Below are 21,507 nucleotides of genomic sequence, written 5' to 3'. Positions count from 1 at the left end.
ATTTTATCCCATTTGTACCCTCTTCTTACATAGATGTGTGTCTATTTTCTAAAACATTTGAGGCTGTAAGTTACATACATCATGACACTTTACCCCTAAATACTGCATTGTGATTTTTTTTAAGGATATCAGTAGTCTATACATAACCACAATACAGTGTCAACTTCAGTAAATTTAACAATGGTACAACACTTTTATTCAGTCTGCTTTCGGTATTTGTCATTTGACTCAGTAATGTCCTTTACAACATTTTTTTCCCCTCCAGTTCAGCAGTCTCAAGTGAATTATAACATTTAATTGTTATGGCTCTTTAGCCTCCTTTAACCTAGAATATTTCCACAACCTTTTTTTTTTTTTTTTTTGCCTTTTATACATTGACATTTAACTCCCCACCCACTTTTAATTGAACATTACTTATTTCCTTTTTTGGGTCTGACTGAAGAATTCTTCATGAAATAGGTCATACACTGTCAGCTATAATATTGCATAGGTGATGTTGTGTCCTTCTTAGCGTATTACAGATGTCCATGGCTCTTTTAATGGTGATGTTGCATTATGTTTTTGTTCAAGTCTTCTAGATGTTATGTGTTTAGAAGAAGAATTGAGTGGTGCCCACTCAAGGATGTGTAAGAGCAAACATTTTATCTAAAGAAAGATATTTAGAAATAGATTAATGCTCCCAGTAGGTAAAATCTAATTTGACTGTAAGGCGTGAGGTAGCACATTTTAACTTTCTTCCTTGCAAAGCTCTTAATGTAGTATATTGGCATTTTATCTGTCCCTGGATTACCAAAGAATATTTGTTGATATCTTCCTTGGGATTCTTTCTGGTGAAAGAATAAATACTGAGTAGGTGATATTAGACAGAAAGAGGTATAAAATATATATTTCAACTTTAAATCTTTTATCTGTTATAATTAATATCAGATCCAAAGAATTTTATAGTCTCTATTTCACTTTGTGCTTGCATTAGTAAAATTTTAATGCAAAACACATAAGTACCAAATATGTTGACTGGAAAGAATATTGTAAACTTAAAGAAATGATCACAGGTCTTTATCTTTTGGTTATTTGAAGGATGTGTTATTAAGTGGATAGAAATCGTTTTGTGAGGGGTGCCTAGGTGGCTCAGTAGGTTGAGTGTCCAACTCTTGATTTTGGCTCAGTCTTGATCTCACAGATTGAGCCCCGTGTCCAGCTCTGCACTGACAGCATAAAGCATGCTTGGGATTCTCCCCACCCCCCGCCTCTGCCCTTCCCTCCTTCTTTCTCCCCCATCTCTCTCAAAATAAATAAATAAACTTTGTTTAAAATAAAGAAATAGATAAGTGAGCAGGAAAATTCCTGAAATATTTCTTGTATGTTAGTTTTAGGATGCATATAGAAATTCTCCAAAAGGTAATATTTATTTATAAAGAAAAGTCATTTTGAATGTTTGCAACTAATTTCTTTTGCCAAAAAGTATTTGTAATATTAATATCTAGATGGTATAATGCCCTCTAAGAAAGAACATTAATTAGTTTAGTTTGCAGCTCTGTTAGAGAACATGGTGGATCAAAACTTTTTTATGATCTTATACTTGAATCCATTTACTTTGATTACATATGTATATTTCATGTAAAATATGTATTTCCCACATCAAAGCACTTGAGGTATGAAATTAGATGAATATAAAATAATTTGAATGCCAAAGTGCTCATTAAATTTAACACTTGAAAAATTATTGGATTCCTCTTAAGTTTTGATTTCTCCCACCAGCTATCCTGCAAGGTATTGGAAGTGAGAAAAGTTACCTCCATATTTCTCCAGTTTTGCCCTTAATTTTTTTTCTTGTGTTTTTCTTTTATTTTTTTAATTTACGTTCAAGTTAGTTAGCACATGGTGCAACAATGATTTCAGGAGTAGATTCCTTAACGCCCCTTACCCATTTAGCCTATCCCCCCTCCCACAACCCCTCCAGTACCCTCTGTTCTCTTTTTTAAAAAAAATTTTTTTTTAAAGTTTATTTATTTTTGAGACAGAGAGAGACAAAGCATGAACGGGGGAGGGTCAGAGAGAGGGAGACACAGAATCTGAAACAGGCTCCAGGCTCTGAGCTGTCAACACAGAGCCCGACGCGGGGCTCGAACTCACGGATCGCGAGATCATGATCTGGGCCGAAGTCGGCCGCTTAACCGACTGAGCCACCCAGGCGCCCCAATGTTCTCTATATTTAAGTAAGAGTCTCTTATATTTTTGTCCCCCTCCCTGTTTTTATAACTATTTTTGCTTCCTTTCCCTTGTGTTCATCTGTTCTGTCTTAAAGTCCTCATATGAGTGAAGTCATATGATATTAGTCTTTCTCTAATTTCGCTTAGCATAATACCCTCTAGTTCCACGTAGTTGCAAATGGCAAGATTTCATTCTTTTTGATTGCTGAGTAATACTCCATTGTGTGTGTGTGTGTGTGTGTGTGTGTGTGTGTGTGTGTGTATACACACCACATCTTCTTTATCCATTCATCTATCGATGGACATTTTTGCCCCTTAATTTTTACAAAGATGTGTACTACCTAAATTGTTAGTGGTTTATAGCTGCTGCTTTTGACACTTGTATACACATGTTTCTGAGCTTCCAAAGTGTACTAAATGATATCCTGGGGGTTCAGAAGAATTCCATGTGTCTTCCCAAGTGTCTGATTTAATTCTGGGAACCTGAGCAGTAAGTATTATTTGACTGAATAGAGTTTTAAAAATTGTTTTTATTTATTTTTATTCCTCAGACAAGACATCTGTATAGATTCTACATCATCCGTGAGAGAGAACAAACAACCTGAAGGTTTGGAATTAAAACAAGGTATAAACCAAGTATTTAATTTTTATATAACATTTACCTGAAGATTATAAACACTTTACCAGTAATAAATTTTCAGTGTTCCAGCTTGCCCTCATTTTACAGATAGGGGAACAGAATAATTTATTTGGTCCAAAATCAAAAGAATAAAGAATATGTCCTTTCTTTATTTCATGACTCCTTTAGCCATTGGAAAGTTCTGCCTTAGTGATACATGCTTATAGTGCCACCAGAAAGCTATCATCTTGAATAGTTTTAATTTTATCATTAGCTGCAAGATATTGGAGATACATTAACTGGGTAGCTTTGGGTTATATGTGGGGAAAAAAAGCTTTATGGATAACTTTTTTGTCTTTTTTTTTTGCCGAGGTACATTGTTATTACCTTATTTTCTATGTATCAGTAGTGTTTGACATTGCCAGCTAGCAGAAGTGAAGTGGTAATTTGTAATTTATTCAAGCCAACTAGATGAGTAGGGCTAGTCTTTCATGTGTCTTTTTTTGTTTCCCCTCATCCTGGTAGGAAAAACTGAAAGTAAAATAAATTTTTATTAGTTACTCAAAGACTACCTCACATTTTTCCCATTTCCTGGTATAATTACTTCAGAGCAGTGACAATCTACTCTAGCCAAAATGGTTGTATTATTTATTATGTAAGCAACTAATATTTGATTGGCTTAGAATAATGTCTGTAAAACTTGAGTCATAAGAACTTATTTGGTAGAGAGAAATAAGTCATCAATTTATTTAGGCAGAATTTCTTTTTTTACTTGGGGTCTGTGTTGCTAATGCTTAGTTAACACAGTGAAAAAAAAGTTGGATAACTAATTTTGTGATTCATTCATTATATATGTAGAGAGAACAAAATCAAGATTTTCTGTAATTCTAATTATGTACTTTGGGGTTTTAATAAATATTTTTGACAGTTTCAAGAAGTCCATTGTTTTTCAGAAGTCTTGTTATGTTAGCCTCTTAAATAGCCAGACAAAATTGTATCTTTTTATATTCTGACTTCTGAGCACCCACCAGAGACATAAACTGAGATTCAGTGTCATTTACATTTCTTTGTCATATATAAATAAATGTTAAGCATATTATCATTTTCACATAACTCTTAAACCCCGTGGGTAATTGGACATCTCTGCTATTGTTTCTTTCTTTGTTTCTGTTCTTTGCATCTAATGAGCAGGCAGTGTCGAGGGTATGCTTTTAGATCATCTATGGAGAGAAGAATGTCATGTAATTGACATGGTTGATTCCAGTTCCTAGGGAAAAAGGAATGGGGACCTCATTGTACAAATTAGCCATTGCTGCCTTCTAAGGGAAGGTGTTTTTCTGCTTTCATGTTCAGGTACCTGGAGCTCTTTAAACTCGCTTCCCAGTGCTAACAGCCTATTTTGCTGTAATTTTATATGGTAACTTCACTCTTTTAAAAACCAGACATGGAAGCAAAGAGGAAGAGAAAAAGAACTCAGAGTAGTCAGGTATCACAGAGCACAAGTCTTTTATGCTTAGGAGCCTATATAGACCACTCTCAGGTTCTCATCTAGTCATCAGAAACATCAAGAACACACTGTCATCAGTAAGTGACATCAAGCAGAGGTGAGAAAACATAAGATCAAAGCACAGCAGTACAGTTCATGTTATGACTAAATCTGTAGGAAAAGGTCAAATTAAGTTGCAACTCTTATTTTAAAGAATACAGGGAAATAGTAGGTAAAGTCTTCTAGAAAAATGTCTATAAAATAGTTAAAATATAAAATGTTGCATAATGGAATAAACATAAGTTATCTAGAAGATCGAATTATGTAGAACATTTTCCAGGTAAATATTAGTATACCTAAAATCTGAACCAGATAGTGAGTAACTTGCTTGGAGTAACCCAAGAAGCTGAGGTACGCCAGGAAATAGAAATTTTAGTAGTCTGAATAAATATTGTTACCTTTTTTCCTAAATGAACCAATGTTATCTACTTTTAATATGCACAACTTGCAAAGTTGATTTAGTATTATCTCCAACTTTTCTTGCATAGCTAGTTGTTCTCTTTCACAGTGAGCTTAATAAAAACAATATAATGCTCCTTGTGGATGTATTGTCATTTTATTTAATGGCTTGACCATTTAAGAAAATTCATTGAAGCTTAGTTAGAACTAAATTCATTGAAGCTTAGTTAGAACCCTTTGTTCAGAAGAACAAAATCTAAAGCAGTGTTGAATTTTCTCTTCGCTTTTTTTCAAATACATCTTATTATATAACCTATTCATAGTATGTGATACTGACACATTACTTAAATTATATCTTCAGTTTTTTTTAGCTTCTCAGCTTCTAAAATACTCAAATATTGAGAAATATTAATGGTGAATTAGTTACTTGAAATTGGCATTTTTTGGGTCTAGTTCTGGTTTCACCCATTTCATTGATAAGAAATATCACTTATGAAACAAGCTGTGCTGAAGATGAGTATCTGATTGTGCTCTGACTTCGACCACGCTTTCATAATGGACTAATAACCAAGATCTGCCTTCACTGTGCAGACATTATTTAAATGTAAATACAATCTACTGGTTGATTGATTCGTAGTCGAATAAAATTGGAACTCTTCCATTGGGATTAGTTTCTTCACTCATTCATTTTTAGCAGGAGGGCAGCTGTATAAGAAACATTAGTTATAGTTTTGGTCTTTATCTGTAGCACAGCTGTGTTTGTGTACATGAGCACATATACATGTGCAAGCCTGAGATCCTTTATTAATTTCCTGGAGGATCTCAGGGCTTGTATTATTGAAATGGGTTTGCTCACTTTTTAAAATAATAATTATATAAATTTTCTATATTGGCCATTTTGTGCTAAAAATATTTAAAATTTTAACATTCAGTTTAAAAAAGTGAAAACTGCTATTCGTTGGAGGTATTTAATTTGTAGAAAATATTTTTAAAATATCAAATCTAATATTAGTGAATTCTGTTTACATATAGCTATAAATTTGCTTAAGACGTTCAGGAATATTAAAATAATGGTCTGTATTTAAATAGTTGCTTTAAAGTCGACAAGCAGGAGTATATGTAACTTTGCAAATTTTTCTCCTTGGTAACTTAAGTATTAAGCTCCTTTGTGTTTCTTCTTGGAAGTGGCCATGAGAAATTTTTTTTAACTATACATGAGAAATAGCTAAGTCAAATTTGGATACTTAGGTTGAAGAGGTGGTGAGGTTTTCAGCCCTCACTTTAAAGTATTTGAAGAGCTGTCAAGTGGAAGAATGATTAGGCTTGTTCTGTATTGCCTCTGAGAATGAAAACAGGGCTGCTAGGTAGAATTATCACTTGACAGATTTTGGTTCAATTTATTGATCTCTAATCGGAAGTCTCAGAAAATGAAGTGGGCTGCCTTCTGTATTGCTAAAGGGTGTTTGAACACAGGCTACAAAAACTGCCACTTGGTGGCTCTGTTGTAGAGCTAATTGAAGCAGTGTTTGGATGTTTGGCCTTGATTTGAAGTTCCTTTCTAGCTGTCAGATTTTGTAAAGACCAGTGCCGGGTGCAGTGTCTGGACTTGAGAAGAGTGCTTAATGACTGGGTTTTGTTTTGTTTTTTAATTGCTTAATGGAAGCAGAATAAAATATACGGTGTTTTTTTTCTCTATATTTTTTATTCCATTAGAAAATCATTCTTCCTTTCTATTAGAGAAAGACAGGCAAACACACACAAAATATGCAAACTGAATTTTGCTGTGGTGAGGCCCAAATTCTGCTACTGTTGTGTGTGTGTGTGTGTGTGTGTTTTAAAATAATGTCGTTGCCTCATGCAATTATATTTTGACCTTCCAGTTCGTGAATTAGTGAATGATAGACAGTTTTAAGAATTGTCTTGTTAACAAGAGCTTCAAAAAGTTGAAAGGTAGACTTTAATAGGGGGAAAATGTTTATCAGTGGTTAAACTGTCTGATGGAAGTTTAGATATTTTCTCTGGGGTTCTCTGACCAATTTTAGACGGGTGGTCACCACAGTGTTATCATACACACTTCCAGAGAATGCAGGAAAAAGAATACCTGTACTTCTAAAGTAAGTAAAATGTATAAATTTATATATTTGTCTCTCCACTGTAAAACTTCTGGTTGCATGTGTTGTTGTATTAGTACATACTAATTTATAGGAATAATACATACTATTTTTTAAGTAAATAATATATACTGGAGCAAGTACTTAACATTTTCACTGATAGGTTTATGTAAATAATGCAGTTGAGAGACCACTTTTAGACTATCATGAAGAATTGATGATGGTCGCAGCTTATTCACCTATTACTTACAAAAATTAAATGTGGTAGAAGAGATTTTTGCCATCATTTAGCAAAGGTATTAAATATAAAAGTATATGAGACCATTTGAATCCTTAAGGTGAGGGATTAATGGAAAACCCCAACTGATTTTTGCTCTTCTTGTTGTTATTGTTATTGCCGTTATTCTAAGATAGTACTGCACCAGGAGAAGCAAAGGTGAGTAAGTAGAGGGCCTAGAATAAAAAAAGAACGAAGAAGTGAATTTGCAGTAGAAAAGGAGTTGAGTTTTGCCAAAAAGAACTCTATAACCATAGCTGAAGGACTACATGCAAGTTAGGAGAAGTTACAAAGTTAATGAGAAAAATGCCTTCAGTGATTTGTGTTGCTTTGGGAAGAAAGAGAGAATGAAGACCATCGGTTAATTAAGCCTGTTTGGAGCAGTTTGACACGTATGTATTGCTGTAGAAACCTCTGCATTGTCAAGTGAGGTCTTGTGGTGCCTCGTCCTTTGAGGAGCTGAACTGGAGGCATGAGTGTGGGGAGACCAAAATAAAAGCGTCCCAGGCTGTTCGGAGTTGGAAACAGAAGCAGATGTACAACTGATTTGTTCTCAAAGTTTGAGTCTGATTTCTTTTTTCCTCTCCCTTGATTGTCTCCCTGACTGGCTGTAACAAGTAAGTATTCACACAATGCAGCTTCTTAACATGAGTTAACTTTTCAGCAATTGGTGAAGTAAAAAGAGATGGTGGTGTAACCTTCAGTGTGACTTAAGAACTTAATTTCTCTTCTCGTTCCTTTGAGCTTTTTCACAAGTTATTACCAGCAATGACAGCAGACAGGACCCTCCCACTTTTTCATTTGTCTCTTTCTGTGTGTAGTAATTGAACAAAAGGGTGAAAATTACATTTTGTGTGGCACATTAGCCCATACTGTTTCTGTACCTTTTGAAGACCCCTCTGTTGCATTTAATTGTGCAACTTTTCTGTATTAAAAAACAAAGTACACTGGCAGGGTTTTTGGATGCATAATGCCTTGTGTGTGTTTTTCAAGAATGACATTATGAAGGGTTTGATTTAGTACCTGAGAAAAATGTTGATTGCCATGTTTCTTTAAATTTTACCCATTCTCGGGGCGCCTGGGTGGCTCAGTCGGTTAAGCGTCCAACTTCGGCTCAGGCCACGATCTCACGGTCCGTGAGTTCGAGCCCCGTGTCGGGCTCTGGGCTGATGGCTCAGAGCCTGAAGCCTGCTTCCGATTCTGTGTCTCCCTCTCTCTCTGCCCCTCCCCCGTTCATGCTCTGTCTCTCTCTGTCTCAAAAATAAATAAATGTTAAAAAAAATTTTTTTTAAAAATAAATTTCACCCATTCTCTCTTGTGGTTTCATAGGATCGTAAACATACTGTTAGGGCAGCCACTTCAGAGGTTATATAGTCTAAACCTTTAACATGTTTGGATCTCCTTTGGATCCATGATGCTATTCAGTAATTATGTTCTTGTCCAATCGTTGGCAAAAGTACCTCCTTATATAGCAGTAACTCCTACCACAGGAAAGATGGTAAACATTAGATTTGAAATCAGATTTTGTTACCAGTTAACGAACTTTTTACTCATCTTACACCATAGTCTATGATTTAATTAGAAGTTTTGGTTGTAACATTATATGTAGTATGTAGTCTTTTGAGATTGACTTCTTTCACTTAGCAGGTATGTATTTGAGGCTCTTCATGTCTTTTTGTAGCTTGATATTGCCAGACAGTCTTCCATTGTATAGATTTACAACAGTTTGCTTATCCATTTACCTATTTACCTATTAGAGGACATCTTAGTTGCCTCTAGATTTTGGCAATCATGAGTAAAGCTACTGTAATCATTTGTATGCAGGAGTTTGTGGACATAAGTTTTCAAACTCTGGGTAAACACCAAGTTTAGTTTTGTAAGAAACTGCCAAGCTGTCCTTCAGAGTGCTGTACCATTTTATGTCCTGCCAGCAGTGAATGAGATTTTCTGTTGTTCCATCTTCTTGCTAACATTTGGTGCTATCAGTGATTTAGATTTCGACTGTTCTAATAGACGTGTAAGTGGTATCTTACTGTTTTACTTTGCAGTGCCCTAATGATATATGACGTTAAGCATCTTTCCATGTGCTTCTTTGCCATTTGTATATCTTCTTTGGTGACTTGGCTCTTCAGATCTTTTGCCCATTTTTTATTTGGGTGGTTTTCTAATTGTTGAGTTTTAAGAGTTCTTTATGTATTTTGGACACCAGTCTTTTATCCAGGTGTGTTTTGCGAATATTTACTCCTAGTCTGTGGCTTGTCATTTCCTTAATAATTTTTCATATTTAATACATACTTTTTAGCTCCGTGCCTCATATATTTTATTCATTCATGTGGACTTAAGGGACCTTGTACAAGAAGAAGATAAATTCAGTCTGAACCAACATTCTCATCAGTGATGCTTCAGTGGTCATTCTGATTCTGTTAAGATCTGGGAGGCACTATAGAATATTTAAATGCATAGATCTGTGAAATATACTTGGGCTTGAATTTTGGTTTTGCCACTTCAGTTGTGTGAACTATAGGGCAAGTTACTTAAACTCTGTTCCTCAGATTCATCATTTATAAAATGGGGATAATAAATATGAATGTCTATTCCATTATGGTTAGCATAAGGATTAAATGAGTTAATACATGTTCAGTGCTTTAGAGAAGTGATTAGTACCTGGTAAATGCTCAGTAAATATCCACTCTTGTTATAATTATTTCTGCCATCATTATTGTTGTCATTAGAATTTTCTGCTTCATCCCCCCAATATCACCCTGGCTGTCTCTAATTGGCAAAAGTGTCTCCGTATTGAATCATAGTCTGCCAGTATGTATTTTCTGTTCATTTATCCTTGTGTGTCCTTTGGATTATAGAAAATGAATTTAATGCTTTTTCTAAATGATGTCCCTTCAGATTTTGAAGCTGATCCCTTCTTCCAACAAACAAATTGTGGTTTTGTGCTAGGCACCAGAAAGGTAAATAAAATATGGCCTGGCTTGGAAAGAACTTCTCTAATAAAGGAAAGTAGATATATAAATTAATTTTTCATATTTACCTGTTTCTGAATTTATATAGTCCCTGTCTCTCCTCTTAAAAATGGGTGAACTCTTTGTGTTGCTGCGACCAGCCCCTGTATTTGTATAGTGAGCACATCCTCTTTTGGTATCTGCAGGTGTTTTTTTCTCTGTCCCTAATTATTGCCCCCCTCTGTAGTAAACAGTTGTCAGCAACTATTTCACTGATGTGGCTGAGTCCTTATCTTGGCCTGTCAGCCATGTGTAACACCGTTGATTATCCATCCTTCCCTGACACTTTCTTCTCTGTTTCTTTTGTGTCTTGCTCTCCTCTACTTGACTTCTAAAGGGTGAGTGCCCCAGCACTTACTCTTTGGACGTTTTCTCTTTTCTACATCCTAACGTAATTCTAGGACTGGCAACTACGAATTTATTTCTCCAATTCAGACTTCTTTCCAACCCTTAATATCTAGCTTCCTTATTAGATGTTCAGTAAGCATCTTAATATGTTCCAGAGTAAATTCTAGATTCTTCTCTGACCCCTCCCCAAAAGCAACAAAGAAGAAAACAGTACCACTCCCCCTCCAAACCTTGCTTCTCCTACAGTCTTCTCCATCTCAATCAATAGCATTTGCATTCTTCTGAGTGTCTAGGCCAAGAACCTGGGAATCATTCTTGAGTGCTTTCTTTCATCTTTGTCAACAAATCCTGTCAGCTCTACTTTCACAAAGATCAGAATCCCACCACTTCACGCCTCTTCTTGGCCAAATTATTCTGGTGTTGATTCTTATAGCATGTTGATCCCCTCTGTTTCTATCTATGCCCCCCTGTAGTCTCTTCCCTATAGCAGTCTGAATGACTGTAAAAATTAAAACCAAAAGTCGTCACGTCACTGTCTTATCAGAGCCTTCTGGTAGCTTCCCATCTCGAAAGTCCTTGAAGTCCTTCCTTCCTGTGGTGGTACAAGCCATAATGTGATACAGCCTGTCACTCTCCCCCTTGTTCTTTCTAGTCCTTTCTCCTCACTTTCCTCCAGCGTTATAAGCGCTGTTGTGTCAGAGATCTGACTTTTGCTGTTCCCTCTGCCTGCATGTTCCTCCTGAGGTAACCAGCAGTCTACAGCGTGTCATTTAGATCCCCTGTCAGATGTTACCTTTTCTGTCTAAACTAACTAGCAGTACTTTTTTTCAGAGCTAATTAACCTCTTAGTAAACCTAGAATTTTACTGGGCCTTGGTATCAGGTTTACTGTACTGTAGTTTTGTAGAAGTTATTTTTCGAACCCAAAACCCTGATGCTTTGTCATGCGTCTGGTTCACAGTGTATCTCAGAACAGAAATGTTAAGCTGTCCTTTGTGACTACAAGTTTTACTGCTTGTCATGCACTTTGTCCAAATCTGAGAATTAAACTCATTCACACCAGTGGTGTACTCTTATTTAGGTCAACTACTTGTTCTGTAAGATCACACCTTTCCAAATCTGTGGTCTTCCCTAACTTGTGTTTACCTCACCTCTTCTCTCGTACTGAGTAATTATCACCTAGTTCATACTACTGTTGCCTGTTTAATTGCTTATCTGATCCATTGTAAAGGCTGGCAAGAGGTCCCTGTTGTGCTTTTTCTCCTCCAATGGTGATGTCTTGTTTGCAGAGGCAAAATTTTTGGATACTGTCCTTTTCTATGTTCTCATGTGTACATTTTATCTGAAAGGCTCACATACTTCTGTATTGTTTAGCTCTAGCACCTATTTTTCCATTCTGTCCCTTACACTTGGAGTTTTCTCCTCTGTCAACATCACTTATTAGATTTTGAGACCTACTTCATATCACATCTGTAGATCTCCTTGACGTTTCCCTATTGCCTTATATACTCGAAAATTCTGTTATGCTTTATACCACAGAATTTAGCGTTTTAAAGTATCATGTCCATATTTTAAGCATACCTAATTACCATAAAGGCAAAATCTGTGCCTTAGTTATGCTACAAATATTTAGTTTACCCTACCTGTAGGATTTTGTAAGGCCCACCTCTTCTGTGGTCTTTATAGCACCATTGTAGCATAGGTAATAAACACTGAGTGAAGATTTGTTGATTCTTGGAGTAATCTCTGAATTTGTCATTCACAAAAGTTAGGTTTATAGGCCTATGGACACTCAGTTATCCAGAAATTGAGTGTGGGCTTGGTAGTATACTAGACAGCTTTTCTGTATTAAATTGTTAGCATATTCTTCTTTATCTCAGTAACCATCAGATAATGTCATGATTAAATTTTGAATATCGTGGTTAACATGATACACTTAAATTTAAATCAGTAGTTTAAAATACGACATGAGAAAAAATAGCCAAGTTCTGTCAGTTTTGCTGAGAGGAAGATTAAAGTCCTCTACAAAAGATTATTTTTACATATTAAAAAAAAGTTGTTTCTTTTTCAGAAAATAAAGTTTTGATTTCTTTCTTGAAAAGGCTAGAACTTACTAGAACTGTTATAAATTGACTTTCTACAGTTACACTATAGTAGAATTGTCTTCCTTATAACTTAAAATTTAGTAAAACTGAAGTTTTCTGTTGTCTCAGAAAGGAAATCCACAGAGGCATAGCATTGCTTTCCAGTGAACTCTGGACTTTGTTACTAATGAGATTGTAGCAGGTTGATAACACTTAGAAGCCTTAGAGAGTTGAGATTCTAGAGGGAAGGACCTAGAGGGAAGGATGGTGAAATGTGCTGTTCTAAATGGCATAACCACTGAATGCGATTAACTGAAAATCTGATGAGAAAAACTAAAAGAGAAAACAAAGTAAGATAGTTTAACCCTTTTGATAACCAGGTCTATGGTTGCCTAATAGGAATATTGGGATTCTGATTTTCTTGTGTTCTCCTCCAGGATATATATATGTTTTAAGGTATTTTCAAAATTGTTACTGTAGGTTTCTGAATAGAAATCACCATAAACAGACTTTTTATCTTGGAAATTGTCAGACAAAAATAAGTAAAAAAAATAGCATTAACTCCCATGTACCTCTCTCCATATTCAGTTATCCACCTATGGCTAATTCTTTCATGCATACCCCTACCTGCTCATACTGCTAGATTATTTTAAAGCAGATTCTAAACCTCTTTTCAGTTCATCTATAAATATTTCAATATGTTTGTATCTCAAAGACTAGAGATCTCTTTTTAAGCATAATCACAATGCCTTAAAAAGTTAACGTTGCTTAATATCATATATTCAGAAAGTGTTCAGGTTTAACCTACCACTTGTATTCATTGGTAGTATTGTGATGTTAAGATTGATTGGTACAGGTGTTATCAGACTACCACCTAATGGTTTTAGTAGCTATTAATGTTTAGATCCAGTATTTCATTAGGGGTTACAGAATAGTGATGTTTTTAATCCTCAAATAATCCAGTAGTTAGTTTTCTCAGGTTGTCTTATAATAGTTTTAAACTATATTTGTATGAATGGACATCCAGATAAGTACCCTATGTTACAATTGTTTGGATTCTAAGTCTCTTTTTAATCTGTATGCTCCTCCTTCCCATCCTTCCCTCTCACCCTCCTTTGCTCCCCCCTTCTCTTCGAAGTTTCTTAAACCAGATTGTCAGAGTTTCTCAGTTCGAATTTTGCTGATTGCATACCATTGTTCTATTTAATGTTATTTTTCTGTAAATTGGTAGTTGGATACAGAACCTTGATCAGATTCATGTTCAATATTTGACAGTATTTTAGAAGCAATGCTGTATCCTTGAGGCACATAATATACCGTTACTTCTCTTTTTTGTGATCATGTTCATAGCCATAGGGATATCTTGTCCACAGGGCTGATAGAAGTAGTCTTGATTTCTTGAGGCTAGCTTTTGTTGGTAATCTAGTTTTTTTCTTCTGGGAATTTTTAGTAATTTTTTTTTCCCCCCTGGGTTCTGATTTTTTTACAGGATGTGTCTTAGGTATGATACACTGCAGTTGGCAAGCCTTTTCACTATGAAGACCTTCTTCACCTCAGATCACCTTTTTTGTCATAATTTTCCCTCTCTACCCCTATTTCTGTTTTCTGACTTATTCTATCACTTTATTCACTTCTCTGCTCAGTTTCCTTATCAAATCACATCGATCACTCTCTGAAAGCATCCTGCTAGTGTCTTCTTATCATGCTTTATTTTTCTTCATAACACCTGACATTTATTTATAGTGTCTCCTATGATTTAAATATAGCACAAGGACTTTTTTTTTATTCACTGTTTCCTTAATGTTTAAAACAGTGTCTTGTACATAGTAGGTGCTCAGTAATATTTGCTGAGTTAATTATATTAAGTTGTTGGACTCATGGGTCATTCATCTCTTAACTTTTATTGCATATTTTAAATATATTTTTATTTCTTTTCTACATGGGAGGTTTTTTTCTTTCACTGTCTTCCAGCAACCACTGAATGTTTGCTTTTGATAACTGTATTTTAAAATTCTAACATTTCTTGTTCTCTGTTCTTCTTTCACTGCATCATGTACTTACTTTATGGCTCCAGAGTCTACTTGAGTCTCTCTAAGGATACTAATTAGACTCCTCTGCCCTTCCTTCTCCCCCATTAGGTTATCTTTTGATCCCTAGATTTTCTTTATTTCGTCCTTTGTTCATCTTGGTTCTTTACTTACTGTGGCTGGGTTTTTCTGAAAGCTGGTTTGGGTTTCATCAGTAGCTGTTTAGATATATCTCAGACTCTAGGAGAGCTCTTTAAGTGGATGAGGTAGGCGTCCCACTAGAGTGCTTGGGCATGTGGTAGGGAAGGGAAGAGAAAGAAGGAAGTGTTCAATTGGCCCAACTATTCTGAATGGATTTAATTTAATTATCTTGCTGTGTTTCACAGCCAACTCTTCGTTGCTTCCAAGATTCTCTAAGAAAGAGTTACGCTTATCTGTGGTGTCTTTGGCTGTGGTTTTGCTCTGCTTTTATTTTCTGTCAATTTCATCCTGCCTGCTTACATTTTGTAAAAATCCTGCAAAATGTCTTTTTAGATGATACCCTTCTGTGTTATCTAATATTATGGTTTCATTTTTTCTTTTTAAACTTTTTATAAGGATTATATTCTTAGAACTGGTTGAAGAAATACATATGTTCATAGGGCAAAATTGGAAAGCTCATTTTCTTCTCTTTTCTACATTAACTTTCCTCCCCAGAAGTAACCACTATTAATAATTTACTGTTATTTTGCCTATAAATATAGTTATTACTCTTTAGTTTTCTTTGTTCACTTAATCATGTCTTAATCATTTTTCCATCTTATAAATTTATTAATTTTTTTACAGATGGGTAAAATTCCTTTTTGTAACTAATGAGTTAAAAGTAGTATTTTAATTTGCATTGCATGGTTAGAAATTAAGTTGAGCATTTTTATGTATTGATGCTTTTTGTATTTCATAGTTTTTGAAATGCTTGACTTGTTTCTACCCTTTGCCCTTGTTTTTAGTTATCTCTTAATGATACCTGGACATTGCATGTATTATATTTCATTAATATTTTCTTATAGAGTGCTTCTATCTTATTTATGATGTCCCCCGCCCAGAGGTCCTACTATTTATTTAGCTAAATTTGTTGATTTTCCCCCTTTATGGATTCTCCATTTTGTATTTTACTTATAAAGGACTGATGTTAGTTTTATTCTCAGTTAATTTATAGTATTTATGCTATTATTGTATTTTTAAGTATCGGCCTTCTGTCACTTCAGTGGCTTCTTGGTAGAGAAGGGAATTAGATATGTGTGCTCAATTTGCCATCTTCGGCAGGAATTCAGACAGATAATTAATTATTCTATGTTCTAAGGTTTGTCTCCTGGCTTAATTTAATAATTCACTATCAGGAAGTTTCACGAGCATACAGTCACTCATAACATTAGATATGCCTCCGTTTTGTGCGTTAAAACTACTCTTAAGTTGAATTATTAGCAAGTAGAATATAGGCTCTATTGAGGTTTAAATATGCTAGCATAACTTTAAAATCCTTTAAAATTTTTATCCCTCAAAATCTTTGTGATTAATAATTCTTGTACATTTGTGTACTTCCAATTGGGTATTTAAAACTTTTAACAAAAAGCAAACCTAAGGTAACACACACATACATTTAAAATTTTTATTTTAACAAAAAGCAAACCTGAGATATACGTGCTCACGCACACACACGCACACACACACAGACACACGCATGCGGACTGGTGGAAGGACAGAACAGACAACAATGATATTGTAAGGACTTATGAATGAAGCATTTTGATGTAAGGTTACTTTTTTAGAAAAAATGTACAAGTTTCACCGCTTCTACCTTGAGGATCATAATTGACAAGAAAAAACTATAAATTCCTAATACCAAGGATGAGAATAAATTATCTTTGGAAGTGTATTCATGTGTTTGCAAATGATACTTTAAAAAGCAAGTCAGTAGAATGATGAAAATTAAGCAATAGTGAAGTACGATCCTAAATCTTTAAATAATTTGCCATGTTACGTTGTCCAAGTCACCTTGTTTTCACATTTGTGAGATGAAGTGTTACGCTAAGTTGTTTCAGACACAGATTCTACAAAGCTTTGGCATCCATGGTGCAGGTGTAGTGGGCAGATGGAATCTATGAATGTATTCACCAGTACTGTGTTATGGAGAACTCAGGCACTTAGACTTTGGATAATTTTTTTTTTCAAGTTTATTTATTTATCTTGAGAGAGAGAGTGAGAGTGAGCAGGGAAGGAACAGAGAGAATCCGAAGCAGGCCCTGCGCTTCACAAACCGTGAGATCGTGACCTAAGCTGAAATCAAGACTTGGGTGATTAACTGACTGAGCCACCCAGGCGCTCATGGATCTTTTTTTTTTTTTTAAGATTTTATTTTTAAGTAATCTCTACATCCAATATGGGGCTTGAACTTACAACCCCAAGATCAAGAGTCACGTGCTCTACCAACAGCCAGCCAGGTGCCCCAACTTTGGATAATTTTAAATGTAAACAGAGAACACCAAATTCATGGAGCACCATTTCTTCAGTGATAGGATATGTATAGCTGTTTAAAGAAATAAAGCAAAGCCCACCTTCTGCCTGCTGAAAACTTTGAAACAAACCCATAGAATATATAAAGAACTTTCTTGTCAAGATTTACCTCCTTTGAAACATGGGAAGTGTGCGTATAAACACTTTGACTCTGAATCTCTTGTGCTGATAACTTTATAAAAAAAAGGATTTTATTATTTTAAGCTTGGGGCAAAGAGGCTCTTTAGCTGTGGTTGCTTCTTAAGCTTATATAAATAGGCTTGAAAAATTGTCTGAATTAGGTGAGAATATATATAGCTCTGGTTCTTAGCCATTTGAAGTGTTTGATAAAACACAGTAATAAGATGAACATAATGTATATTCCATTAAAAAATATTTATATACACTCATATATATTCTTGTAGTCTTTTGGTCAGAAATATAAGCTGATGGTATATGACAGTGATACTCAGCTGGAAAGTTTGCCATGTATGTCTTCAGGATCTACGAGTGTAGATTCTCCACTTATTTAATGAAAATATCTCTAAGATTTGCTATTATCATTTACTCACATATAAACTCAAAGCAAATTAATTTCATAAAAATACAGCTACTTCAGAATTTGTGATTTAGCACATAAGGGATTCGATAGTTATAATATTACACATTGAACCCTGTACCCAAGATAATAAGTGAGCTTCATTTATATTGCCTGGATATTGTAAATGTACTTCTTTTCTCTAGAAAATCTTTTGTCCTTTTAAAAGGTTATTTGGGGGCACCTGGCTGACTCAGTCAGTGTAGCATGTGACTTTTGATCTCAGGGTTGTGAGTTTGAGCCCCATGTTGGCTCTAGAGACTGCTTAAAAAAAGCAACAAAAGAACCCCTAAAAACCCCACAGGTTGTTGCGTGAAAAAAAGTAGATTTACTGATGTTACTTACCTTTCATTGGCTACTGCTGTCAATGGGAAATTCTTTTGGATGATTATCCCAAGTGATCAATATATTAAATGAAAGATAAGTGGTAATCATATCTTGGGAAAACAAAATAGCCGAAATATTGCCATTTTATAAACATTTATATAGACTTAACTTAGGGTAGTATTAGACCTTGCACTTTAGAGATGTCCTAGGACAATTTGCCTTAATTTCAGGAAATTCTGGGAAGTTAAGGGATTTGCTCAAATCACATACTTTATAGCAGAGTAAAGTTTTAGAACTCAGGTATCCCAAATTTCAGACCTTTCCTCTCTCCCCACCCACCATTATATTCTTCTGCTCTTAATTCATTATCAGGCAACAACTTATAGTTTGAAAAACAGATTACATTTTTTCAAAAACTTATGTTTTAAAATCTTTTAAACAGACCGCAGATTTTCACTCAGAATCAGTGAGAACAGATTTAGAATTTTAGATTAAAGATAGCTAAGCATGAAAGTGAACTTTTTGAGGCTATGGACAACTTAGCGCTTCATTTCTTAAATTTGTTTTTGTCTCAAGTTGCAATACTTATATAAAGCATTATTTCTTCACATAAACGGCTGTATTTTTATTTATTTATTTTTTTTAGCTATTTGGGAATATTTGTTTCTTTGGGGAAGATATGTAAAATATTCTTTGGCATCAAATAATTAAAATTTGCAACCTTTTTTTTAAAACAATTTTGTGGACATGTATAATTTATCAATTTATTTTTCCACTTTGATTTTAGAATAGGGAGTAGTTTTTTAATTATTAGGATGTAGGAGGATCAGTCAAGGTCAGTAAATTGTTATTACAAAACCAGTGGAGTAGAATTGTTTATGGCCTAACCCTATAACATTGTATTATCAGAATTTTCCATCTGTTGGTAAATAAGTTTTTCCTACTATAAGAAGACTTAACAAAGGTAACCTTTGGGGAGGGGATCATGACTTAAAAAAATTTTTTTTTAAAGATAAATAAATTGGAGGTGTAAGTGAGCACTCAAAGTTTAAACAACACCTGGACTTCAGTAATGTCCAAGGCCAAGGTAGTTGAGAGCCATAATCTGTATGTGTATTGAAAGTTTTAGTATCAGTTATAAAAGTTTTATATTTTTTAAAATTATAGTGTACTAACTTTATTAATTAAAATCCTCATGATGAAAATTTATTTTATATTAGAAAATCGCCTTAGGCATTCTCCTTTAATTTATTGATTGATAACAACATGTTTGAAAAAGCAAATGAAAAGATGTAGGTAATTGCATTGCACATGGTGTCCAGCTTGCCAGTGATATTTTTTCTTTTTTGTAGTAAAGTTTTTTAAACTGTTTCTAGAATGGAATTTTACTTTTTTGTTAATAAGCCATGCTCTACTCAGACAATATCTAGCATCACCTTTAATTTTGTAATGTAGAAGCTTCACTGTGGTATAAAGTGGTGTGACATTTTAATTAGGAAAAGAGATCATGTGATGGTATACATTTCCTACTGCTTCCATGTTCTGCTAAATTGGAATGAAAAATTCATTAAAATTTACATTAAATTATATCTGTTTTCATAGTTGAGGAATCAGGGGAAAAAGGGATGGGACAGAGATTATGGAATGCATTTGGGACTTCATGGTGGGAGGTGGGGTCAAGGTAGTCCATTAATCATAAATAGAAAGGACATTTTGACCAGGGCATTTAGGTTACGTGGTTCTTTCCCCTTTTTTGTTTGTTACAGGCAAAGGGGAAGATAGTGATGTACTCAGTATAAATGCAGATGCTTATGACAGCGACATAGAAGGCCCATGCACCGAGGAAGCTGCTGCTCCTGAGGTCCCAGACAATACAGTCCAGAGCGAAGCTGGTCAGATAGAGGACCTGGAGAAAGACATTGAGAAAAGTGTGAATGAGATTCTGGGGCTGGCAGAGGGTAGCCCCAAGGAGCCCAAAGCAGCCACCCTGACTGCTCCTCCACCCGAAGACGTTCAGCCTTCCGCACAGCAGCTGGAGCTGCTAGAACTGGAGATGAGGGCGAGAGCTATTAAAGCCCTCATGAAAGCTGGTGACATAAAAAAGCCAGCCTAGTTACTTGAATCTGAATTCTAGTTGTGTTTGAACAAAGCCACATCGTATAGTTTTGTATATGAAGTTTATTTTGGGTCTTATGTGATAGTTTTCATGTAACCCTTATTAGATAAACTCATCTTAGGCCTAAAATACCTGTGGTTTTTTTTTGGTTGTTGTTATTTTTATATTATATATGTGTCATTGCTGTATGAATTCATGCCAAATATCATTGGATAACCTGGATACTTTGTTGGATGAGTCTTTATGTCTGCAAATTGATATCTGAAAAGCCATTAGCAAAGAGTCACTGTATTGTTCCCCTTCATTTTTAAATGTTTTGGCTTCAGACCTAAAAGCTTAAGAAAGATTGACCAAGCATGTTGCTCTTAAGGTTACCTATATTTTTGTGGTAGAAAATTAAATTATTGCTCTTAGATTTATCAACAATTTAAGTTTAGTCATGCTTATATGCACTTTTAAAATAAGTCCATCTTGAACACACCTTCTCTGGGTGTGGATTTAACTAGTAAAAACTGAAGAGCATTTTTTGTTATAAAGTTTAGAGGGTCTGAAATGGCTGAGAAAAATGTTTTCTATAAAAGAAAAAACGGACTTAATTTAAGGCCATTTTTTAAAATGTGGAAGTAATTGCCCAACTATAATTCTAGCAGACAAGCCATTCTAACAGGTATTTGATATTATTGGACACTTGGTTCAAGTTTTTTCCTTCGGTAAAAAGGGAACATATTTTCATTTACATTCCAAGCTATCAAGAAAAGAATATTTTATTGTACAGGCTTTTATCTTGTGTTTTCGCTTGAAGATATGATGTGCTATAATTCCATGAATTAAAAATAATAAAGACTATCATTCTGGATCTGAAGACTTTTGATACATTTCCAAAAGCAGAATTAATTTCAGGAAGCTTTGATAAGTTGGTGTTATAATTAATCTAATTTTGTATAGTTTTTGTAAATAAATTAACATCCTGCCACAATAACAGATGCTTTTTGCCCTATAACTAGTTGTAGTTGTTTGATACAAAAAAAATTTAGGTAGAGACTCTTAAATTAATTTTTTTCTTAAAATATAAATGTGAAACCATTGCTTTTATATTTGCTTACAAATATATATTATTTGTAAGTCCTGCTCTCCTAGTGTTGTGTGAGGATTTTCCTCATAGATAAGACTTGCAGGGATTGCATTTTATTAATTACATGTAAATCTTAGTTTCTTCCGGAAATAGAGTGTGTTATGAAACATTAGAGTTGCAAAGTTACAAATTTATTTTTTTGTTGTTTTTGAACATGACTTTAAATAATCC

The 21,507-nt window shown here is 34.6% G+C and overlaps 1 protein-coding gene across 2 annotated transcripts in view; it reads left to right on the top strand.

The window, feature by feature from the left end:
* The window catches only part of CAAP1 (caspase activity and apoptosis inhibitor 1), a 52,462-nt gene extending 31,402 nt beyond the window's left edge, over window positions 1-21,060 (top strand). For both annotated transcript variants that reach the window (XM_019424235.2, XM_019424236.2), the window contains exons 5-6: window positions 2,762-2,835; window positions 19,855-21,060. In XM_019424235.2, the coding sequence (XP_019279780.1) occupies window positions 2,762-2,835; window positions 19,855-20,201 (421 nt within the window). In that variant the 3' untranslated portion in view covers window positions 20,202-21,060. The remainder of the gene's footprint in view (window positions 1-2,761; window positions 2,836-19,854) is intronic.
* The last annotated feature ends 447 nt before the right edge of the window (window positions 21,061-21,507 follow it).

Source organism: Panthera pardus, unplaced genomic scaffold (assembly GCF_024362965.1).
Source record: "Panthera pardus isolate Hobbes unplaced genomic scaffold, ASM2436296v1 HiC_scaffold_20, whole genome shotgun sequence".
NCBI classification, from domain to species: Eukaryota; Metazoa; Chordata; class Mammalia; order Carnivora; family Felidae; genus Panthera; species Panthera pardus.
Note: the sequence above shows the minus strand (reverse complement) of the source record. Positions and strands in the feature narration are given on the sequence as shown.